Source organism: Crocuta crocuta, unplaced genomic scaffold (assembly GCF_008692635.1).
Source record: "Crocuta crocuta isolate KB4526 unplaced genomic scaffold, BGI_CrCroc_1.0 scaffold45, whole genome shotgun sequence".
NCBI lineage: Eukaryota > Metazoa > Chordata > Mammalia > Carnivora > Hyaenidae > Crocuta > Crocuta crocuta.
The window spans coordinates 1,596,477-1,615,586 of NW_027530544.1; the positions used below are offsets into that span (position 1 = coordinate 1,596,477).

The following is a 19,110-nucleotide window of genomic DNA, read 5'->3' on the forward strand; positions in this document are numbered from 1 at the left end:
CCATCTTTAGGTTGTTTTTCTTGTATTTCTCAATTTCTTCAGAGAAACATTCTCTAATGTCCTGCCTAGGGGAATAAGACTGGCGGCATTCTGGAAAAGGGAAGGGAGATGTGGGGGGAGAAGGGGCTTGAAGATGGGTGATCTCAGGGTTCAGTGTATAGACTTTCTTTTAAATCCCCTTGTTTTCTCTCAGGGCCATACTTCTACCCCCTGCCTGGTATCTCCCAGCAGAACTTTCCTTTCTCAGTCTCTCCACATAGCAGCCCCGTGTTTTCTGCCAGGTAGGCAAGTGGCCAGCTGTGTAGGCCGGGTGAGGGGATCTGCTGTATGACTGTTCCTTATGCGAACTTTTAACACACCTCCTCCCCCAGCCTGCTTCCGGCCACCCCTCCTTGTGCCTGCAGAGGTGCCTGGTGCCTCCAGCGCTCAGGGTTCTCAGGATTCTCTGGGAAGAATTGGCTCGTTTCTTGTTGGCTGGCTTCCTGAGATCACTGGCTGAGTGGGAAAAGCTGAAAACCTTCCATTCCCATCCTAAATGTGAGAAGTGATGTTACTTCTCTGTGGATTTGTGCGTCCGTGCTTCTAGGTGGATGGCTTTTGAACACCGCCCTGGTGTATGGTGTTGGGGTGCAGTGGGCAGTCCAGACGTCCACCTCCCAGGGAGGTCCTGCTGGAGTCGGGGGAACGTACATGCGTGCAGCATGCTTATGTAGTATGCAGCCCATACGGCTTGGCAAAAGTGCCTGAAGAGGAGACTGGGAATGGGCTGGGAAGTGCCTTGGGGGAGAGGTGTTGGTGACTTGGAGAAGGGACGAGGTGGAAAGGTTGACGTAGTGTCCTGAGAAGGGTCGGTGTGCCCTTATCCGTCTGAAGTAAAATGTGTTCTAGGCAGCACTGTGCGGGCGCCCGTTCTTCCTTGGGCTTGGCGGGAAGCTGGGGCTCACGGTCCTTGGCTCTTTGATCCCCAGGTGGTCCTGCCGACGTGGCTGTCCTGCACAAAGGTCTCCTCACTCATCGACAGAATTTCTGACCCCAAGGACTTGAAAAAACTTCTCAGGACCCGGAATAATGTGCTGGTGCTTTACTCCAAATCTGGTGAGTGCCCAACCTGGCCTTGGGGGGGGGTCCTCCATCAGAGGTGGGACGGTTTGGGTTCGGGGCACAGGGGAGAGGCAGAGACCTCAGGACTAGAAGCCACTCAGGGAGGGTCCGAGGGTCATCGGGCTTGTCCGCTTTCCCTAGAAGATGAGGCAGAGGCACAGAGGGGTGTTAATTCTGTCTCTTTGGGATCCTGAGAGGTTGTTTCAGTTCCCCATAATCGGTTTTTCTTGGGAAGAGCCTCTGGAGTCCTCACTCCTTCAGGAGGGAGAGGATGTATGTGAAGGGAGATGGAAGATGGTGGTCCGTGGGGCTGGATGTTCTGGCTTCCTGGACAGGCATGGGCTGGCTTTGCCAGAGCTGTTGATTAGCTGGTTGGGTCAGCCTGTCGCCAGCTGAACTGGTCCCAGGCTCAGGAGCACGCACCCAGGCTGGCAGCCCTGGCCCTGCCTGGCCCCCATCTGTCCCGCTTTGGGGTCAGAACATGAGACTGAGATTGCAGTGGGCTCCAGCAGAGCAGTTTCAGTGCAGGAGGCAGGGACAGGGGGACTGTGGCTTACCGCTTCTGACCTTGAGGCTGGCAAGGGCATAGTGGATGGAGAGAGGTTTGCTCAGCTCTTGGCTGCGACTTTGAACATCTGACTGTTGGTATTGTTCCAGCAGAGTTAAGTGTTTTCACCGCTCCTAAGGTTGCCAAGTTTTCTGTGCCCTGGAGAAGCAACAGCCAGTGGCTGGGCCGGTTCCGGGCACAGTTCTCCCTGGCAGCTCATCCTCGACACTCATTGGCACTAGGGGCTGATGGATGTTTTGGACGTGTGTCTGTCCTGAAGCCTGCATCCTCTAAGCGCCCTGGCACATGCTATGGCTTGCCCTTTTTAGAGCCTGGCACACACTTCCTGAGGTTGTTGTCGGGAGCCCAGAATGTGTCTGGCATCTCTCTTGTCAGGAATAGGGGGGAAATCGAGGCAAGGGAGAAACAGAATTGTTCCTGAGGCCTGGGGTAGAGGGCCCTGAGCTCCTTGCCTTGGATGCTCGTGGAGCCGGGTGGCTGCCAGTTGAGGAACACATGCAGTTTCCTTCTCTGGGTAAGTTCCGTCACATAAGCTCAGCATCTGACAAGGACCGCGAGGACCTTCTGTGACACACTTCTCTTTGCTCCTTTGCCTCCATGAGGCAGGCGGTTCAGCTTGTCAGATAACATCCAGTGTACGAGTGAGGAAATTGAAGCAGAGGGAGAATAGCTGATTGACTGAGGTCTAGATGGTGGAGCTGGTCCTCTGTGCCTCCTCTGCTGGAGGCTAGGAGGAAGCGTGTTAATCCTGCAGTGAGGAGGGGCTCCGAGATCACAAAATGGTTATGGTTAGTTAGCGAGTGGAAAGGTGGGGTCTCTTGATAGGGGCTTGTGGGGCGGGAGGCAGGGCCCAGACTGCTCTTATTTTCTCTACTGCCCTCAGCCAACGCTTGTCTCATTTGTGGGCACTGGGGCTTCCAGTGCTTCCTGCTGACCAGGCCCCACTCTGCCTCCGACTGCTGGGGCAGCAGGACCCAGGTGACTACTTTACCTTCCTGCCTCTTTGCCCCGGCCTGCTGTGACACACGTGACCCACAGTGGGTTTTTGGAGCAGTGCAGTAACTGGATTTTTTCCACTCCTGCCATCCCAAGAAGTGCGTCCCTTTCCCCTGCCTTGCTGCTGAGCCCGGCCCAGATGAGCAGTGGGGCCATGGCCTTGTCCACCTCTGCCATGCTCCCTCCTCCGCCGGTGCCTGTGGGGGCTCCTGGGAGTGCCTCCCTCAGGTGGCTCCCTGTACCTCCTAGAAAGGTGCTTTTTTTAAAAAAACTTTTTTAAATGTTTTTTATTTATTTCTGAGAGAGAGAGACAGCCTGAGCAGGGGAGGGTCAGAGAGAGAGGGAGACACAGAATCTGAAGCAGGCTCCAGGCTCTGAGCTAGCTGTCAGCACAGAGCCCGATGCAGGGCTCAAACCCACAAACCGTGAGATCATGACCTGAGCCGAAGTCAGACGTCCAACCGACTGAGCCACCTAGGCGCCCCTAGGAAGATGCTTTTTGTTCACTTGCATGAAAGGCTCAGCACGCTTTGTATTCACAAACAGCCACCATCATCCACACTAGAAAAGGACATCTGTGGAGGCGAATAATCCAGACATCAGTTTTGCTTGGCTTTGGGATGTATCTTTTGGTTTTTGGTGAGGGAGGCAGCAGACCAGTGTCTGCGTGGTGGGCTCACAGGTATGATGGGGAAGGGGACACACTGGCCACAGCCACTCTGCAGCACACCCTTGCAAGCTGGCAGCCTTGAAATCCTGACCACAGAGGCTCCATCCCCAAGCACCTGGCCTCCTATAGTACTTTCCAGTGCTTCGCCCAGGTACCTGGACAAACGAGAAATTTCCTTTCTTGTGTTCACCCTACCTTGCCCCAAGGTTTAGTCCATGTTTTTGCAGCTGACTCCTGAGGTCCTGCCAGGGCTGGCCCTTCTGTTGCTTCTGGGGAAATGGGCTGTGAAATGTGACTTGGGTACACTTGACATTGGTCCATCTGGGACCAGTGTCCCATATAAACCTCATTTAACCACAAGGTTGTACTGAGCCCCTGCCAAGTAAAGATGAAGATGTGATACACAAGTGAAGGAAGGATCTGGTCGCTGCTCTTGTCAGCTGAATTGGCAACCTTGTTCCCTACATTGGTTATAAAGTTGTAATGGGTTGATTGTAGAATTTTCAGTTTGTCCCAGAAAAGCAATGAGTCAGAGATTTTACTGAGAGTTGAGGACCTGGCTGAGAGATTCTTGGGAGAGTGATATGTGAGATGTGGCGTATCAGAGGGGTGAGTTGAGGTCTCCGTGTCTGTGGGGAGGATTCCAGAGCAGGGGTTTCTGCGAAGAGTTCTACCTGAACTACTTACTGATCACAGGGTCCGTGTTTTAACTGGCACTCAGGACCAACCCTCTAGGATGGCTCTCCATCCTTCCTTGCCCCTAAAGGAAGATGGCAGGGGTGGCCCTTGTGCACTTGGGCACAGATGTTTAATTTTTAATTTTTTTACAGAGGCTGCAGCGGAAAGTCATCTCAGGTTATTGTCCACTGTGGCCCAGGCAGTGAAAGGACAAGGCACCATCTGCTGGGTAGACTGTGGGTATGTCCTGGGGACGTGGGGCGTGGTGGCTGGAGGGCAGGGCATCCTTGGGGGATTTGGAGGGTGTGTATGGGGGAGCTGTCCGTGATTAACCTGTGGGGGAGAGGCTGTGCTAGAGAGATTGCTGCAGAAAAGCCTCCGTAACCCTGCTTCAGGGCCACTTGTGGACTCTGCTCTCCCACCTGCTCTTTCCAGCCCCAGAACTCTTCCTCCCTTTTTACTCTCTTGCCCTGTGTGACTTGACTGTTTTCTTCCCAGTGGGTGAGAGAGGGGGGCCTTGATGACCAGAGAGACAAGGTTCTTTTCGGAGGGACCCAGTGGGCTTGCTCGTGAGGGGCAGCAAGACTATGGGCATCGTCCCCAGCCCAGGGCATTGATGGAGGTCTCCACTGCCCTCGGTGCAAAGGTGGTGGAGTCAGCTGCTTGCCTTCCGACGTGGCTCCGTTAGAGGCTCCGTTAGATGTGTCAGTCCTGGACAGAGGGCTTTGTCCTTCCAGGGCTCTCTTCTGACCTGTGCCTCCCTGCCTGCCGCTGCCTGTCCTGGTGCTGGCGCTCTCAGCTTCTCCTCTTTCCCCTCCTTCCTGACCTCCCTCCTCCCAAGACTTTCTTGTCAGTGTTAAGGTGGCAGGATCACACACCAGCCCACAGGAGGGAGTCTGTAGGAAGGGGGGGCTCCTTCCTAGTATGGGGAATTCCTGGATGAAATTCCTCTGATTCTTCCAAGTGTGGGAGTTTGAGGCCAGGGTGTACTCAGCTTCCCTTTCCTTTCAGTCATTAGGAATAATTTCCACATCTCTCTGTGGTCAGTGCATTGTGCATGCAATGCACACGCACACACCCACACACCCCCTTGTTACATAATTAGCTCCCAATTTGGCCTAGATTGGCATAAATGCATTAAAGGCACTTAGATAGGAAAGGTCACTAAGAGCGGGTTTGTCCTTTGCATGTTTGAACACCTAGTGTATGCGAAGCTCTATGTTGCACTTGGCCCTGATACCAGCATTTACGTGGACAGGAAGAGTTTCCAGAGTCACTGTGTCCAGCCACTTCTCACCTGGACTTAGGTTTATCGGGAGTATGAGTCGGGGAAGAGGAGGGGAAAGGAGGATATTGCACTCTTGCAATTATGGGGAAGAGGTGGGGCTCTGCTGGGAAAAGAGGCAGTTCTTTTCCTGGATGGCTTACAGAAGGGGCTTTTTAACCTTCACATTTGCTGTGGCTGTTCTTGCCTGGGCCACAGCCTAGCTATCACCCTGTGGGTTAAATGAGCTTTAGGGCTGTGCTGCAGTATAGTCTTTTTCCTCTTCAATCTGAGTTCTAAATTTCTGGTTTTTTAGGGCGCCTGGGTGGCTCAGTCCATTAAGCATCTGACGTCGGCTCAGCTCATGATCTTGGGGTGTGTGAGTTCGAGCCCCATGTTGGGCTCTGTGCTGACAACTCAGAGCCTGGAGCCTTCTTCAGATTCTGTGTCTGCTTCTCTCTCTGCCTCTCTCCTGCTCATGCTCTCTCTCTCTCTCTCAAAAATAAATAAACATTAAAAAAAATAAATTTCTGAGTTTTTAAATTTGTTTTCTAAGGTTTATTTATTTTTAGAGAGAGAGAGTGTGTGAGAGAGAATCCCAAGCAGACTCTGTGCTATGAGCACAGAGCCCCACGTGGGGCTTGATTTCACAAACCACAAGCCAAAACCAAGAGTTGGACACTTAACCAACTGAGCCAACCAGGTGCCCCTAAAGTTGTTTTGCAAATGAACTTCTGGGATACAACTGTTTTATACGTTGATGGCCTCAAGTTTACCTTGCTCATGACTGAAGAGAATTGAAGAGATTTATATTTTGGCAAAGCGCTGAATGAGACCAGGAGAAGTCGTCTTAGCCGAGTGGTGTTTGCTGTAGTGGTGTTTGTGTGTGGCTTCAGGCTCCTAGTTGGCCTCACACCTCCTGATTTATCAGACATCAACTTACTGGAAGAGACTGGTCCCCAGACATTTGATAAGATCTTGGCCATTGGTTAATTCTATTTCATAGTTAGTCTAAAAGTGTTCTTTTTTTTTTTAATGTTTTTTAAATTTATTTTTGAGAGACAGAACAAGTGAGGGAGGGGCAGAGAGAGAGAGAGGGTGACACAGAATCCGAAGCAGGCTCCAGGCTCTGAGTTGTCAGCACAGTGCCCGACATGGGGCTCGAACTTGCAAACTGTGAGATCATGACCTCAGTCAAAGTTGGACAGTTTAACCGACTGAGCCACCCAGGTGCCCCTAAAAGTGTTCTTGTCTTGTAGGTATGTCTCAGTCTCCCATGTTTTACCAAGAGTGTGCTATGTAACTGGTACTTAGCCTTCATCAGTATTAGAGGGGATAGGGTACTTTGGAATCTCCATATCTGAGGATAACACCTGTTCTGCCAAGCCGACGGAGCCTTATCATGGAAAGTTCTTGGGCTTGTACGTGGCAGAAATGGGCCGAAGAGCTTTGATTTAGTTGCTGCATTCACCTCTGACATTCCCGAGCACTTACTGTGTGCCTTGAGGTACACAGATGGACAGTAGTGTCCTCAGGAGCTCAGTGTGCAAGGAGGAAGCAGACATCGAACCAGGTGATTACAATCCGTGTGAGAAGTATAGTGAATGGAGGCTGTATATGAGAGGGGTTTCACTTTATTCTGCCGGTGAAGGTTGAGAAAGCTTCACAGAGAAGGGAGAGTTCCAAGTTGGGGTAAAGACTTTGAGTACCAGGTCTTTAAAGTGCCCTGGCTCTTGCTGCAGGCAGCTCCCTGTGTACGGCCCGGAGGACTGTCCGGAGGACTGCCTGGGGTCATCTGCTGATGGGTGTGGAGGCCACAGTCCTGCTCAGCTCTGTGCACAGGCAGGACTAAATGAGGCTAGGGTTAGCGTGTGAAGACAGACTAAGAACATTAGAATTTAGGACTCGTTTGGAGACAGGATGTCTGGAGTCAATAAAAGTGCCGATGGGAGAAATAATCCTGTGACTTTCGATGTGCTAAAATGAAAATCTAGGGAGGCATCATAGAGCCTAAAGAGGTAACCTTAAGACAGAGGAATAGACTGTTCTGTGTAGTTGCCACTCAATTCATTCCTCTAAGAGGAAGTATAAACTTAAATGTTAAACAGCTTTTAAAATAGTTTAGATAAATAGATTATGGAGCTCTAATGGATTGTGTTGGAAGCAGGGGTATCTGGGTCCAAGTTTGAAATCACAGGTACGGTGTACCGAAATCTTCCCAGGACAGCCCAAGGGACAGAACTCGGGACTCTAGTCCATGGACGCCACTGGGGTGGTGGGGGTAGCAGTTCTCACCGATCACCATTACATCAGAAGCTCCCCAAGGGTGATGGGTCTGCCCTTGTGCTCGGCCACACCTGCTCCTGACCTTCGGAACATGCCTCCTAAACCATTAGGGGAGCCCACCGCGTTAACCCCGGAGCCTGGTGATGAAAGCTGTCGCCGTGTCCTAAGTGTGTTCGGTCTGCATTTATGAGTCTGAATGAGATGCTCCGGGGATGGGCAGAGGCGGTCTTGGGAACACTTTTTCTTGCTGTCTGCAGTGGAGTGAGCAGGTGAAATGGAGCCAATGTCTGCTCGCTTTTTATCCTAGCAGTTGTTAAATAGCAGGTGGTCAGCCAGAGTGTGCCTCCCCTCATGTAGGCCTTCCCGAGGGTCCCCATCTCTCATCCTTTCCAGCTGTGCTTCCTGCCCTGCCAGCAAAAGGTTGGAGGCTAGAATGAGGATGCCAGGGCTTGGGAGGAGGTGACAAGAAGGTGTTGAGTGAGCAGCCCGTGCTGCTTTTCTCCCTTATAGGGCCTGTGAGGTGGTCCTGAGTGGCTCAGTCAGTTAAACCTCAGACTTCAGCTCGGGTCATGATCTCATGGTTCATGGGTTCAAGTCCCACATCAGGCTCTGTGCTGACAGTGCAGAGCCTACCTGAGATTCTCTCTCTCCCTCTCTGCCCCTCCCCCGCTTCTCAAAATAAATATGAACTTAAAAAAAATAAAGGGCAGGTGAAGGGATCAGGGGACATTCTAGGGCGAGGGAAGACAGTGCTCAGGTGTGAAGTGTCTTTGAAGGTGAGCCAAATAATGGCAGAAGCCTCGGTTGAAGGGTCTGTTCTGCTACTTACTAGCCCTGTGTCCTTGGACAGGTCTGTTTACTCGTCTATAAAATGGGACAATAGTATACATTCTGCCTTCTTTCCAGGTCCCAGTAAATGAGTGTTTTCTAGAATATAAATGTGAGATCCCTCTTTACTGTTACTTTGCATCTGGGCAGGATTATTCGGAGCATTCTCAGAAGAAGCTGAGGGGGAGAAGTGGTACGTGCATTCTTCAGTGGCTCTTTCTTGGGTGAGGATCCCTAGGTTGTTGAGAGGATGCCCCTAAACCAAGTCCTGGGCAGCAGAGCCAGCCTCAGCACACAGGATGATTTGCTCTGACCCTTAAGAGGTTTGGAGTGCAGTGGGACTTGTAGGACTACAGGTCATGGGGTTTGGCTTTGAGTCCAGACTCTGACAGCTCATAGCTGTGGAACCTTTGGCAAGTCACTGCCCACTCTGGGCTTCAGTTTATACTTGTGTGAACTGTGGAGTTGAATCTTCTAGTTTGCTCTCATCTCTAAATAGCCTGGTTCAGAAAACCCTAGAAGCTGCCAGCCTTGGTGTGTGGTGTGTATGCACCTAAGTGTCCTCCAGTCTTTTGGGGGGTCTTTCTGTGTCTCCCCCTATTCTGGACATCTGCTTCTTATGTCTCCTGTTTTTCCCTTTGAGCCTCTGTCTTTTCTCCTGCTTTGTTCCCTCTTCCTTACTAGTTTCTGTCTCCTCTTCTCATCTTTGGGTCCCTGCCTCCCCCCATTTGTTTGGTCTTTTTCCTCCTCTTGTCTCTATACAGATATTTCTTTTCCCCTTGTTCTCAATTTCCTTGCTCTCCGCGCCCTCCCCTTGCCTGTGTGGCTGCAGAACCCCCTCTCCTCCAACTATGCTGGTCCCAGGTCCCGGGCCCGGTAGCTTGTGGCTGTGAGGTGTCTGTAGGGTGTCTGGATTCTGTCCCTGGATTTGTCAGCTCTCCCTTCCCCTCCCTCCGCCTCCTGGCTCAGACCTCAGCAGCCACGCTCGGGTTGGCCGGTGGTGGTTGTCCGGCTGTTAAGCGGGTTGTGTGTGAGGGAGTTGGTATTCCCCTCATGCCCTGCAGCTTGGCATCGGGCTCGGCCTTGGCGCCGAGTGCTGCTGTCAGGGCAGCGAGCCCGAGCCAGCAGGCGGGAGCCGTGCCTGGTATGTTAATTCCTGGGGCCCATTCTCGCTGGGCAGAGGCCACATAGCATATCGGGAGCTCACTGCTTTCTTTTCCTGGGGGTTTAAGGTCATTACCCAGCCACAGTTTCCTTCTTCCCCACTCTCTTTCTCCCATCTGCTTTAGTTTGCCCAGAGCAGTGCTGGCTTCCCACATCCAAGGCTTGGAGCCTTCCAGGGCAGGCATAACATATTTTGAAGTCTTCTGTTTTCTTCTAAGAATTACTTGAATTTAGCATTTGCTTCTTCATGTGTAAGCATGTTGAACATCACTTACCAGGGGATAAAGTGGACTCCCAGGAGAAGTGCTGTGTTTATGTTGTGGCTTCAGATGCCTCCTGACACATTGCCCTTTACTCATTCGAGTGCTCCCTACCGAGGAGCACAGCCTGAGACTCTCCAGGTGGGGGCACAGGAGGGGGGCGGAAAGGGCACACCCTTCTTTCTTACTCCCACCCCTTTTATTAACTGTGCTGTGTAAGTCTTCCTTCATTCTGTGCCTTCTGGAGGTAGGGACACTAGGGACAGCCAAACCTGGGAGCATCCCTGGTGTTGCAAGTCCCTCATTAGGCGATGCTATGTGACCATCAAGGCTGGTCCAGGTTTAAGGCCTAGCTGTGCCAGGCTGTCTCCTGCCTCAAGATCCCCAAGCTCTGTTCGTTCAGATTGTCCTGGATATGTGTCACCTAGCAGTTACCCTGACAGTATTTCTTGCCCACTCGCTCCTACTCCTCCCATTTTTTTTTAATATCTTGTGGTGAGGCCCTTTCTACACTTTCTGTCTTCCCACTCTTGGAGGTCAGATTCCACCTGCTCAGAATCCCACCATGTTAGACCCTGCAGATGGGACAAAGAGGTTTACTGTTGCTTTGATGGGGCAAAGGAATCCAGAAAGGCTGGGTTAGCCAGGAGAGCACACCTTGGCCAAGACAGTGTGGTCTGCCTTCTGCCCTGCAGCAGGAGGCTGCCCACGGCTTGCGTGGATAGAAGGATGCCGGCTAGCTGAGTGAGGACCTGGTTGGGGGTGCTGGAGAGAATGCTCGAGGTTCAGCTCTTTCAGAGTCGCCATCTTCTGTCCTGGTTCTGGCTCCTGGTTCATCCATCAGGGTATAGGCAACCCACTTTATGTTTTAGTAATACAGGACCCTGTAGAGGAATTGAAAGCTCCGTTCACCTTGTGTGGACAACTGCTGCATTTTGCAGCTCGGGAAACCAAGGGCCCCACCAGAAGTCACAGGCTGGCTGATGGCAGAGCCAGATCTAGATGTCATCAGTCACCCCAGCTGGCAGCTGGGCCTTCCTCCAGGGAGGGTCTGATACCTAGGCTGCAGTTTGTGAAAGTCACAGCTCCCTTCCCTGAGCCTCCAGCATCTCATTTCTTCTTTTCCTTCCTGCTGTCACCCCCAGCCTTTCATCCCTGGGTCTGACTTCTTGAGTGGGGTTGCCAGCCTCTTGGATGACCATGACCGCACATGAAGATCTAGAAAACACAGTACCATGCACCTGCAGCAGCCACCCCACAACAAATACAAATGAAAACGTGCATGTGCATTTGTCTCCCTGGGCTGGGGGTGGGGAGGGAAGTGTGTCCAGGCCGCTGTAATCTTTCCTCCACATTCTGTGTAAGGAAAGCCAAGGGGGCAGGGTGGGATGGGATGTAGCAGGTGCGGGTGAGTAAACAGGCAGAGGAGGGTGGGGCTGCAGCCTCCCTAGCAGATGGAGGAGAGTCAGGGTGTGCAAGTGAGGGCCTTTGCATGACAGTCCACACTCTGCTCCGTGGTGGGTTTTTCCCTCCATCTGCATTCCAATGAAGCCTCTCCTTTCCCTGATCACTGCCTTTGTCTCCCTGCCTTTTTCCCCCTAGAGCCTCAGTCACTGGCTGGGAAAGGGAGGTAGAGAGGGAGGTAACCAGTACATCAATTAATTGTGCTTAATCTATCAACCCAGATCCTTTTAAGGTCCTGAGCTTGGGTAATTTCTCTTCCCTTCTTGAACTCTGAAGACTTTTATTGTCTGTACAGAACAGTTAGCACACGTGTGTATGTGTGTGCATGCACGCACATGTGCACTCACACACACTTACATAGTCTGAGAAACAGGAGGAAGGGGAGCCAATCTGAGGAAATACTGTTAGGAATTGTCACCTGGCAGGATTCCTGGAGCTCAGTGGACAGAACCCAGAGAGCCGGAAGTGCAAGCCTCATCCCGGCAGCCACAGGACAGCATCATTCATTCATTCAGTCCTTCACTCCGGCTATTTAGAGAGTGCCTGCTAGGTGCCAGCTGCTGTTGTAACCCTGGGGACGCAGCTAGGAACAAGACAAAGCCCTCACCTTCATGGAGCAAACATTTCTGATGGAGGTGACGGTGGACACGGTCAGATGTGGAGCCGGGTGCTATGGAGAGAAAGACAGCGGGGAAGGGAGTATGGGAATGTGGGAGGTGCTTAGCTGTGGCTCTGGGGTCTGTGCCAGAGGCTCTCAAATAGGCCAGGAAGCTACCTCCCCAGTGACCCCTCTGAGAACTGTGCACTGTTGTGAGCGTGCATGTTGCACACATTTGTGTGTGTGTCTGTAGGGAGCAGGAGAGGAGAGAGAATCCTGGGGGAGTGTCATAACCGAAAGAGAGAAGTGGGGGTTGCACCAGGTCTGCAACAAGGAATCCTCTGGCAGAGACAGCTGTGACTCGCTTAACCGGAGTGGGGGCTGCAGGCCAAAGGCAGGGCTGGACCCGCAGCCAGGGGTCCACGCTGAGGAACAGGTGGGAGAACCTGTGTTCCCTTCCAGCCCCACTTAGCCTTGTTGGCTGCTTTGGAGCGTTGCCCCTAAGCCTGGCCTGAGCTCCCCGGGGACCCTGCCGCTGCAGGAGCGAGGCTTTTCCTTGGAGTGGGTTCTGGCAGAGCAGCAGGGATTGGGGTTAGAAGGATTCTGAGCCCTGTCCCTCCTCTCTCTGCTTTGTGAAAGTCACAGTAAGAGGCTGCCAGCCAGGCTCGAGGGAAGAGTGCCAGCATGGGGTGGTGCTTCTCCCTTCCGGGTGGCTGCCTCGCAAAGTCTGAGCATCCAGGTGTGGCAGCGTGGGCAGGTCTGTTGGGTGCCACTGCTGGATGCCTGGATGGGGCTGAGGGAGGCCTGAGGTGCTTGAGATTGTTGTTGCAGTTGCGTGAACGGCAGGTGGTCACCCAGAAACAGTTGAGTTCGGCAGAACAAAGCTGGACAAGGCAAGTGCTAAGTGAATGGTTGTAAACATCCCAAGTGGAGTCCTCCCTCCTGGGGAATTAACCCAGGCAGGGAAAGGAGACCTTAGATGCAGCCGTTTGCAAACACATCGACCACCTGTCAGCCTGGCTTCACCACAGAGCCCCTGTGGGCTGGGGAAACCCAAACTATAATAGCCCTTGTCATTGGAGGCGGGTATGGCATTCCCCACGGGGCTCTAGGGGACGAGTTTCCAGCAATGATTCCATGGTCAGCCCTTTCAGGAGCTTTCCGATGTATACCCTTGGCCCATCTTGATCTCCTGCTCACCTCTGCTTATCCACTTCTCTCTGGATTCCCTCTCTAAATGGCCTTGCCACCTTGGGGGAGCAGCCGCTGTAATGTCCTTAGCCTTTCCTTTTGGAATTCATCATGCATTTCTTTTGAGTTTGCAGAGTTTGCCAGGCCAGTGGCTGTAGTGTTGGCTACCACAGGCAGGACTAAATAGGGAGGGAAAAGCCTGGGCCTGAGTTGGGGTGGGGGCAGGAGTGTGGCCCCTTCTCTGACCTACACACATCTCTCTAGTAAGACAGGCTTTTTGAATTGCGAAGTGTGTATTTACACTTAAAATGAGGTCCCACAGTTTTGCTTGTCCATTGATGAGTGTTGCTTTTAGAATTGAGCCAAATGGTTGAATTAGCCTATCTGTACTGGGGCTGGTACACAGCTGTATGCAGCTGATGGCTGTAGAAGGTAGTGAGATATGTAAACAGGTGGGAGATGAAGGGACTTCATACCTGGCAGAACCAAGTTTCTCATGTGGTGTGGTTAGCGGGAACCATTAGAGTTGGGTGGCCAAGATACCCTCTCTAAGCCCATGCAGATCTGGGGAGAGGGCCCTGCGTGGGTAGGGTAGCTGGCTGCCTGTGGCTGGTCATCGGGCAGACTTGGCTGAGTGTGGTGAGGTTATGGGGAAAGCTATGAGACAGGTGGGGTCTCTGAGGGGCTGGTGGAGGCCAGAGGGGAAGCCAGATTTCAGAGAGGTGAGGGAAGGGAAGATGAGCCAGGTGAGGACAGTGGCATGTATCAGGATTACCCGGAAGGCTCCTGAAGACATAGTTGCTTAAGTACCCACAGAGTTTTGATTCAGCAGGTTTGGGATGGGGCCAAGAATTTGCATTTCTAACGGGTTCCTGGGTGGTTCTGGTGCTGCTCGTGTAGGGACCACATTTTGAGGTGCATTGATCTAATAGGAAGGAAACCAAGTGGGATGAGATCAGGCGTGGGCACTCTGTAAACCATGAGTGGCACCAGACGGACGTTTCTTAGAAGAATTGTGAGAGTGTGATAGTGCAGGTCTGCACCTCGCAGAAGTGGTCTCCTCTCTCCCCGTAGCTTTTCCAGTGCCTGCTCAGACTTCATAACTTCTTCAGCCTTGTGGGACATTTTCCTCTTAATCCTGGTCAGCTGGCATATAGCAGGTGGCATATGGTCCACATTTGAGCTTTAAAAAGAAAAACTTGCTTGGGCCTTAGGCAAAGAGTCTGAAGTAATGATCTGGGAAGAGCCAGGTTAATCCATATTTTTTTAAACTTCCCAGATGGTGATGATGAGCAGCCAGGACTGGGAACCACGAATCTATAGTGTAGTTTGTTTTTCTTCTTGGAATGGGCTGTCCACCCCCTATACTCGTTGGGACTTGCTTTGTCCAGAGCAGTCCGTGTTGCCCCTCTGCTTGTCTCTGTCTTTCTTGATCAGCCCATATCTTTATGGTGACTCTCCTTCTTCCAGTTCTCTGAGAGCCCATCTATAGTCAGGGCCTTCCCTGCTATTGAGAATTCCCAAGGTCCCAGGCGTTTCTTAGGCCATGAGCAGATTTTACTCTGTCAACACCTTTGTGAGGACCTCAGGTAACAAATGGTTCCCGACATTTGTGTCTTTTCAGTGATGCTGAGAGTAGAAAATTGTGCAAGAAGATGAAAGTTGACCTGAGCCCAAAGGACAAAAAGGTTGAATTATTCCATTACCAGTAAGTACACGTGGGCATGTCCAATTTCCAAGTAAGTGCTAGAAAGCTTTCATTGGTATGCCCAGTGAATAGTGGTTTTCAGTTAGGTTAATTTTATTTCAGAATGATTTTTTCTTCTGTATTTACAGTTCTTTCTTGAAAAAAAATCTTGAACTGTGTTCAGTAGCTGAATGTTACAAGATACTGCAGGAAACCAAAGGTATGTATCTTCATAACCATCCTTAAAGTTAACACCTCTTTCTCCTCATTTGACAGGGATGGTGCATTTCATACTGAATATAACCGAGCTATGACATTTAAGGTAAATTTACCTCCCTCATTCTCAGCAGAAGTAGAGTCTGAACAGACGCCAAAAGCCTGGCAGGTTTTCTCGGAGAGAAGGAAGGGCAGATTGCACAGATAGCTCTTTCAAATGACCTGAGGGATGCTTATCTCTAGAGCACATGTCAGCAGAATATCTGGAAAAGTTTGTAACTGTTAGGACAATGGGGATGGCCAGCCTGGCAGATAAGTGTGTGACTCTATCAGCAGTCCTCCGGTGAGGCATGTGATGTTACGCCTCTTTCCTCCAGCGGCCTGGGTCTCCCTTTGCTGTGGCTTGAAGCCCTCTCTTATCTCTGAGGTAGTGTCCATACTGGCTATCTGGAGTCTNCACCTGTTGGCTGATGTCCTTCGTTTCAGATGACATGCCGATGTCACCGAGTCATTCCCCCGCTCCAAGTCCAATTTAGAAGTAGATGGAAAAGCATCAATGAAAATAGGTGTGGAGGGCCTTTGACCTGCAGGTGCTGTCACCACAAAGCAGCTGCCCCCACCCTGAGTCCTTCTCTTGCCCTTGGATTCTCTTCCTTCAGATACCCATTCTCTTCCTCAGACCAGTCTTCTCTATCTCTGGTCCAGGCGGTGTGCCTCTGCCCTGGCTGGGGCCATGTGTATCTTCTGTTCTCAACATAGACTGAACTTACTTTTTCAGAATCTCCTGCTTCGTGCTCCTCTCTCTGTCTCCCTTTCTCCAACTCCTTCCATTCTTTCCTGTCCATCCATCTGTGCAGCTGTCAGTGCCCCTCTCTGCCATTCTCCCTCAGCTCCCTGGTCATTTCTTGTTTATCTGCCAGTGCTCATTCTTTTTTAAGTTGCTACAGCTTTACAGCTTATACAGAATCAGCCTGATTACTCATCTTAACACCCACTTAGATAGACACTTAGAGAAAATTCTACCAACTAGAGTTGCTTAAGCCTCTTGTTCTGTGTTAGGACGTCAGCTGAAGCCCTCGGAGAGAACACGCACTCCCCAGGAACAACGTGTAGCTGGGCAGGGCAGGGGAAGTGCTCTGCAGTGATGGAAGGGGGTGCTGGGAGCTTTCTGTTTTGTCTTTGGAGGCTGTGTTCAGTTTACATTTAGCGGCTCCCTCTGAGCAGTTTGTCCTGGGATCATGGAGCAGGAAATAGCAGAACTGTGGTAGCTGGGAAGGAGCAAGGACCCCAAGTGGTCTGAGCTTGCCTAGGTAGGGGAGGCCAAGTCCTGGCCTCTGTCTACCCCCTTACAAAGACTGGGTGTGTGGCACCTGCTCACTCTTCATCCTTCCTGTGATTTCTGCATCAATAAGCTGGTGAAGCAGGCTGAGTGTTGGACAGGGTCAGAATCTTTAGTGAAGAGAGGGCATCCTTAGTCCAAGGGTTCCCCCAAAGCCCCCAGGGCCATGAGGGACTGGGGTGGGGTCCCTGGAGTTCTCAGGGCAAGGGTAAGCAGCATAGTGTTTCCCATAACTGCCCTTCTGCTTGCCATTCAGCAGGAGCAGCTGAGACAGTGCCCTCCCCTGGTCACAGGTTGGTTTTCCTCTCAAGGTTCCCCCTGGGCCTCCATTTCCAAGAGATGGAGGAGTCCCTGCCAGGGTCAGGTCCCTGGTTGCAGGCTCATGCTTTGATTCTTGTTGCTGTTATCCTGTATGAGTCTGCAGGAGCCCGGTCACAGGCACCATCCTGTGGCTCCTAACAAAGCCAGAGACCAGATAAGTGAGGGCAAAGGGCAGGAAGCTCAAAGAGGGGAACTTCCTGGATGAGTGGCCTTTTGCTCGTCAGCAGCCTATCTAGCAAAATCCTTATTACATATCAATGGTGAGGACTGGAGATACCTGGAAGCCACGACTCAGATGACCCTCTGATGACCTTCTCCCAAGACCATGTAGCTGTGATTGTGATTTCCCAGACACATAGATGTCCTGAAAACCAAGCTGTGGGTGTGGGTCCATTTCCCTGGGATTCCAGGGATAGGATGGCCAGGGGAGTGGGGTATTCCCAGTGCTGCTCCCTGCCGAAATCTCATCGCTTACATTGACTTAAGAGAACCTATGGATGGAATCACCAGCTTCAGTTAAACAAGAATAATCTCTACGTGAAAAGCAAAAGATTGCAGTATGATTATTTCAGTTGTTCCGTTAGAAGAGGTCACCCCTTTCCTCTTTGCATCCACATTTGTCTTTTCTCCTTGCTGCTGAGGCAGGGGTGGGGTGGGGGAATGGGAGACGGTGCTAGCCCTTTAACTCTCCTTGTGCTGGACAGGAGCCCCCCAAGAGCAGTAGTTCCTAACTGATTTTGGGTTCCGAGTCTCACTGAGAATCAACTGAAGGTCATGAATCTTCTTCCTAGAAACAGTGTGTTTGCATAAAGTACATGTAAAATGTTGCTGTGTGAGTAAATGTAAATGTTAAGTAAAGTTACACATAAAGTAGTGCTTTCAGGGCGCCTGGTGGCTCAGTCAGTTAAGCGTCCGACTTTGCCTCAGGTCATGATCTCACGGTTCGTGGGTTCGAGCCCTGCGTTGGGCTCTGTGCTGACAGCTCAGAGCCTGGAGTCTGTTTCAGATTCTGTATCTCCCTCTCTCTCTGACCCTCCCCTGCTCATGCTGTCTTTCTCTCAGAAACAAATAGAACATTTAAAAAACTTTTTTTTAAAAAGTAGTGCTTTCGTGTGAGTCTGGGGTTTCATAGACCCCTGAAGGGTGCCGTGTACCCTAGATCGAGAACCCCTGCACCAGGTATTTTCTGAAACAGGTGGGCACCTGTAAGCATCTTTCTCACATGGCCCAAGTGGGCAGGAGCCTGTGCAGCTCCTGTGAGTATGGGTTTCAGGAGGCTCCGTCAGTTCCATTTTGGCTTATAGTGTCACAGGGAAGCTGTGACATGGACAGAAGAGGCAGACCTGCCTTTGCCATGTGGAAATGGCCCTTTTCTTCTTGCCAGAAGGCGTTTCACAGCCCCATTTGGAACGGCAGAGAGCATTACCTGACTAAAATTCTACGAAATCTTAGTTGTCTCCCATTTTTCCATAGTAGCTCTTCCCAAATAAGAAGCTCACAGAGGTCCTGTGTGTGTGTGTGACCAGTGGATGGGCTGCGTGCACAGCCTTCCTAAGAAAGTGTTTCCTTTTCTCACCTCAGCCCTCCTCCCTCCCACCGCGTGGTGGACACATTCAGGTTGTCATCTGTTCTTTGGTACGTGATTGAAGTGGACAGATCATAAAATCTTATGTCAAAATGGGGACACTGAAGGCTCAGTCTGTTGACATGGAGGCCAGCCACTCCCCTCCAGGGTTGGAGGGATGGAGGTTGGCTGGTTTCTGGTACTTGTTCTTGGCTCTCATAGACTTTGAGCACCATTTTTCAGAGTGGCTGTCTGAGGGAAGGCCACTTCTGTTCTGGACCAGTGAAATGTGGTAGGGATAGAGGGCAGTGGAGGGGCATGGCTGCCACATGGGACAATTGTGTCTTCCCCAGAGGGAGTGAGATTTGAGTCACTGTCCACATGACTAAGGCTAGGTAAGCCCTTTATCCTGAAGGTCCTTGTTATATCTTCATCCTGGGTGTCTGGAAGGGGGCTGTTCAGGGAGAGAAGTACACAACTAGAAGTACCATGGAGATGAGCACACTGTCCCCAGGAACTTCCTGCCTTGAGCCCGACAGAGGATGATCACGATTTAACGCATTCCCAAACCAGTTTAGATCACAAAATATTGAGCAGATGACAAGTAGATGTGCTTACCTGCTTGTGCGATTGACAGTTTGGAGGCTGCATGAATGTGGAATCCTTGGGCAGCACTGAAGACCTTTATTCAAGTTGGTCAGAAAGGCTTCCTGGAGGAGATGAGACTTAGTAGAAGCATGAGTGTGTCTCTGGTTTGAATAAGCCAATGAATTGTCTCAAATCTCCTCTTTTCTGTCCATGAAGCGACACAGTAGTTATGGATCAGCTGACCAGAGTAAGGTGTCACGTGGCTGAAAAATTTTGGTGGAGGTGGTGGGGGTGCAATTTTAGGGCCCTCAGCAGTGATGTCAGTGG

The 19,110-nt window shown here is 51.3% G+C and overlaps 1 protein-coding gene across 1 annotated transcript in view; it reads left to right on the top strand.

Moving 5' to 3' along the window:
* Positions 1-19,110, top strand: part of PDIA5 (protein disulfide isomerase family A member 5) — a 94,647-nt gene that overhangs the window by 19,903 nt on the left and 55,634 nt on the right. Inside the window, exons 3-6 of the mRNA XM_077767720.1 lie at positions 969-1,095; positions 4,166-4,253; positions 14,693-14,776; positions 15,032-15,077. Of these exons, the coding sequence (XP_077623846.1) occupies positions 969-1,095; positions 4,166-4,253; positions 14,693-14,776; positions 15,032-15,077 (345 nt within the window). The remainder of the gene's footprint in view (positions 1-968; positions 1,096-4,165; positions 4,254-14,692; positions 14,777-15,031; positions 15,078-19,110) is intronic.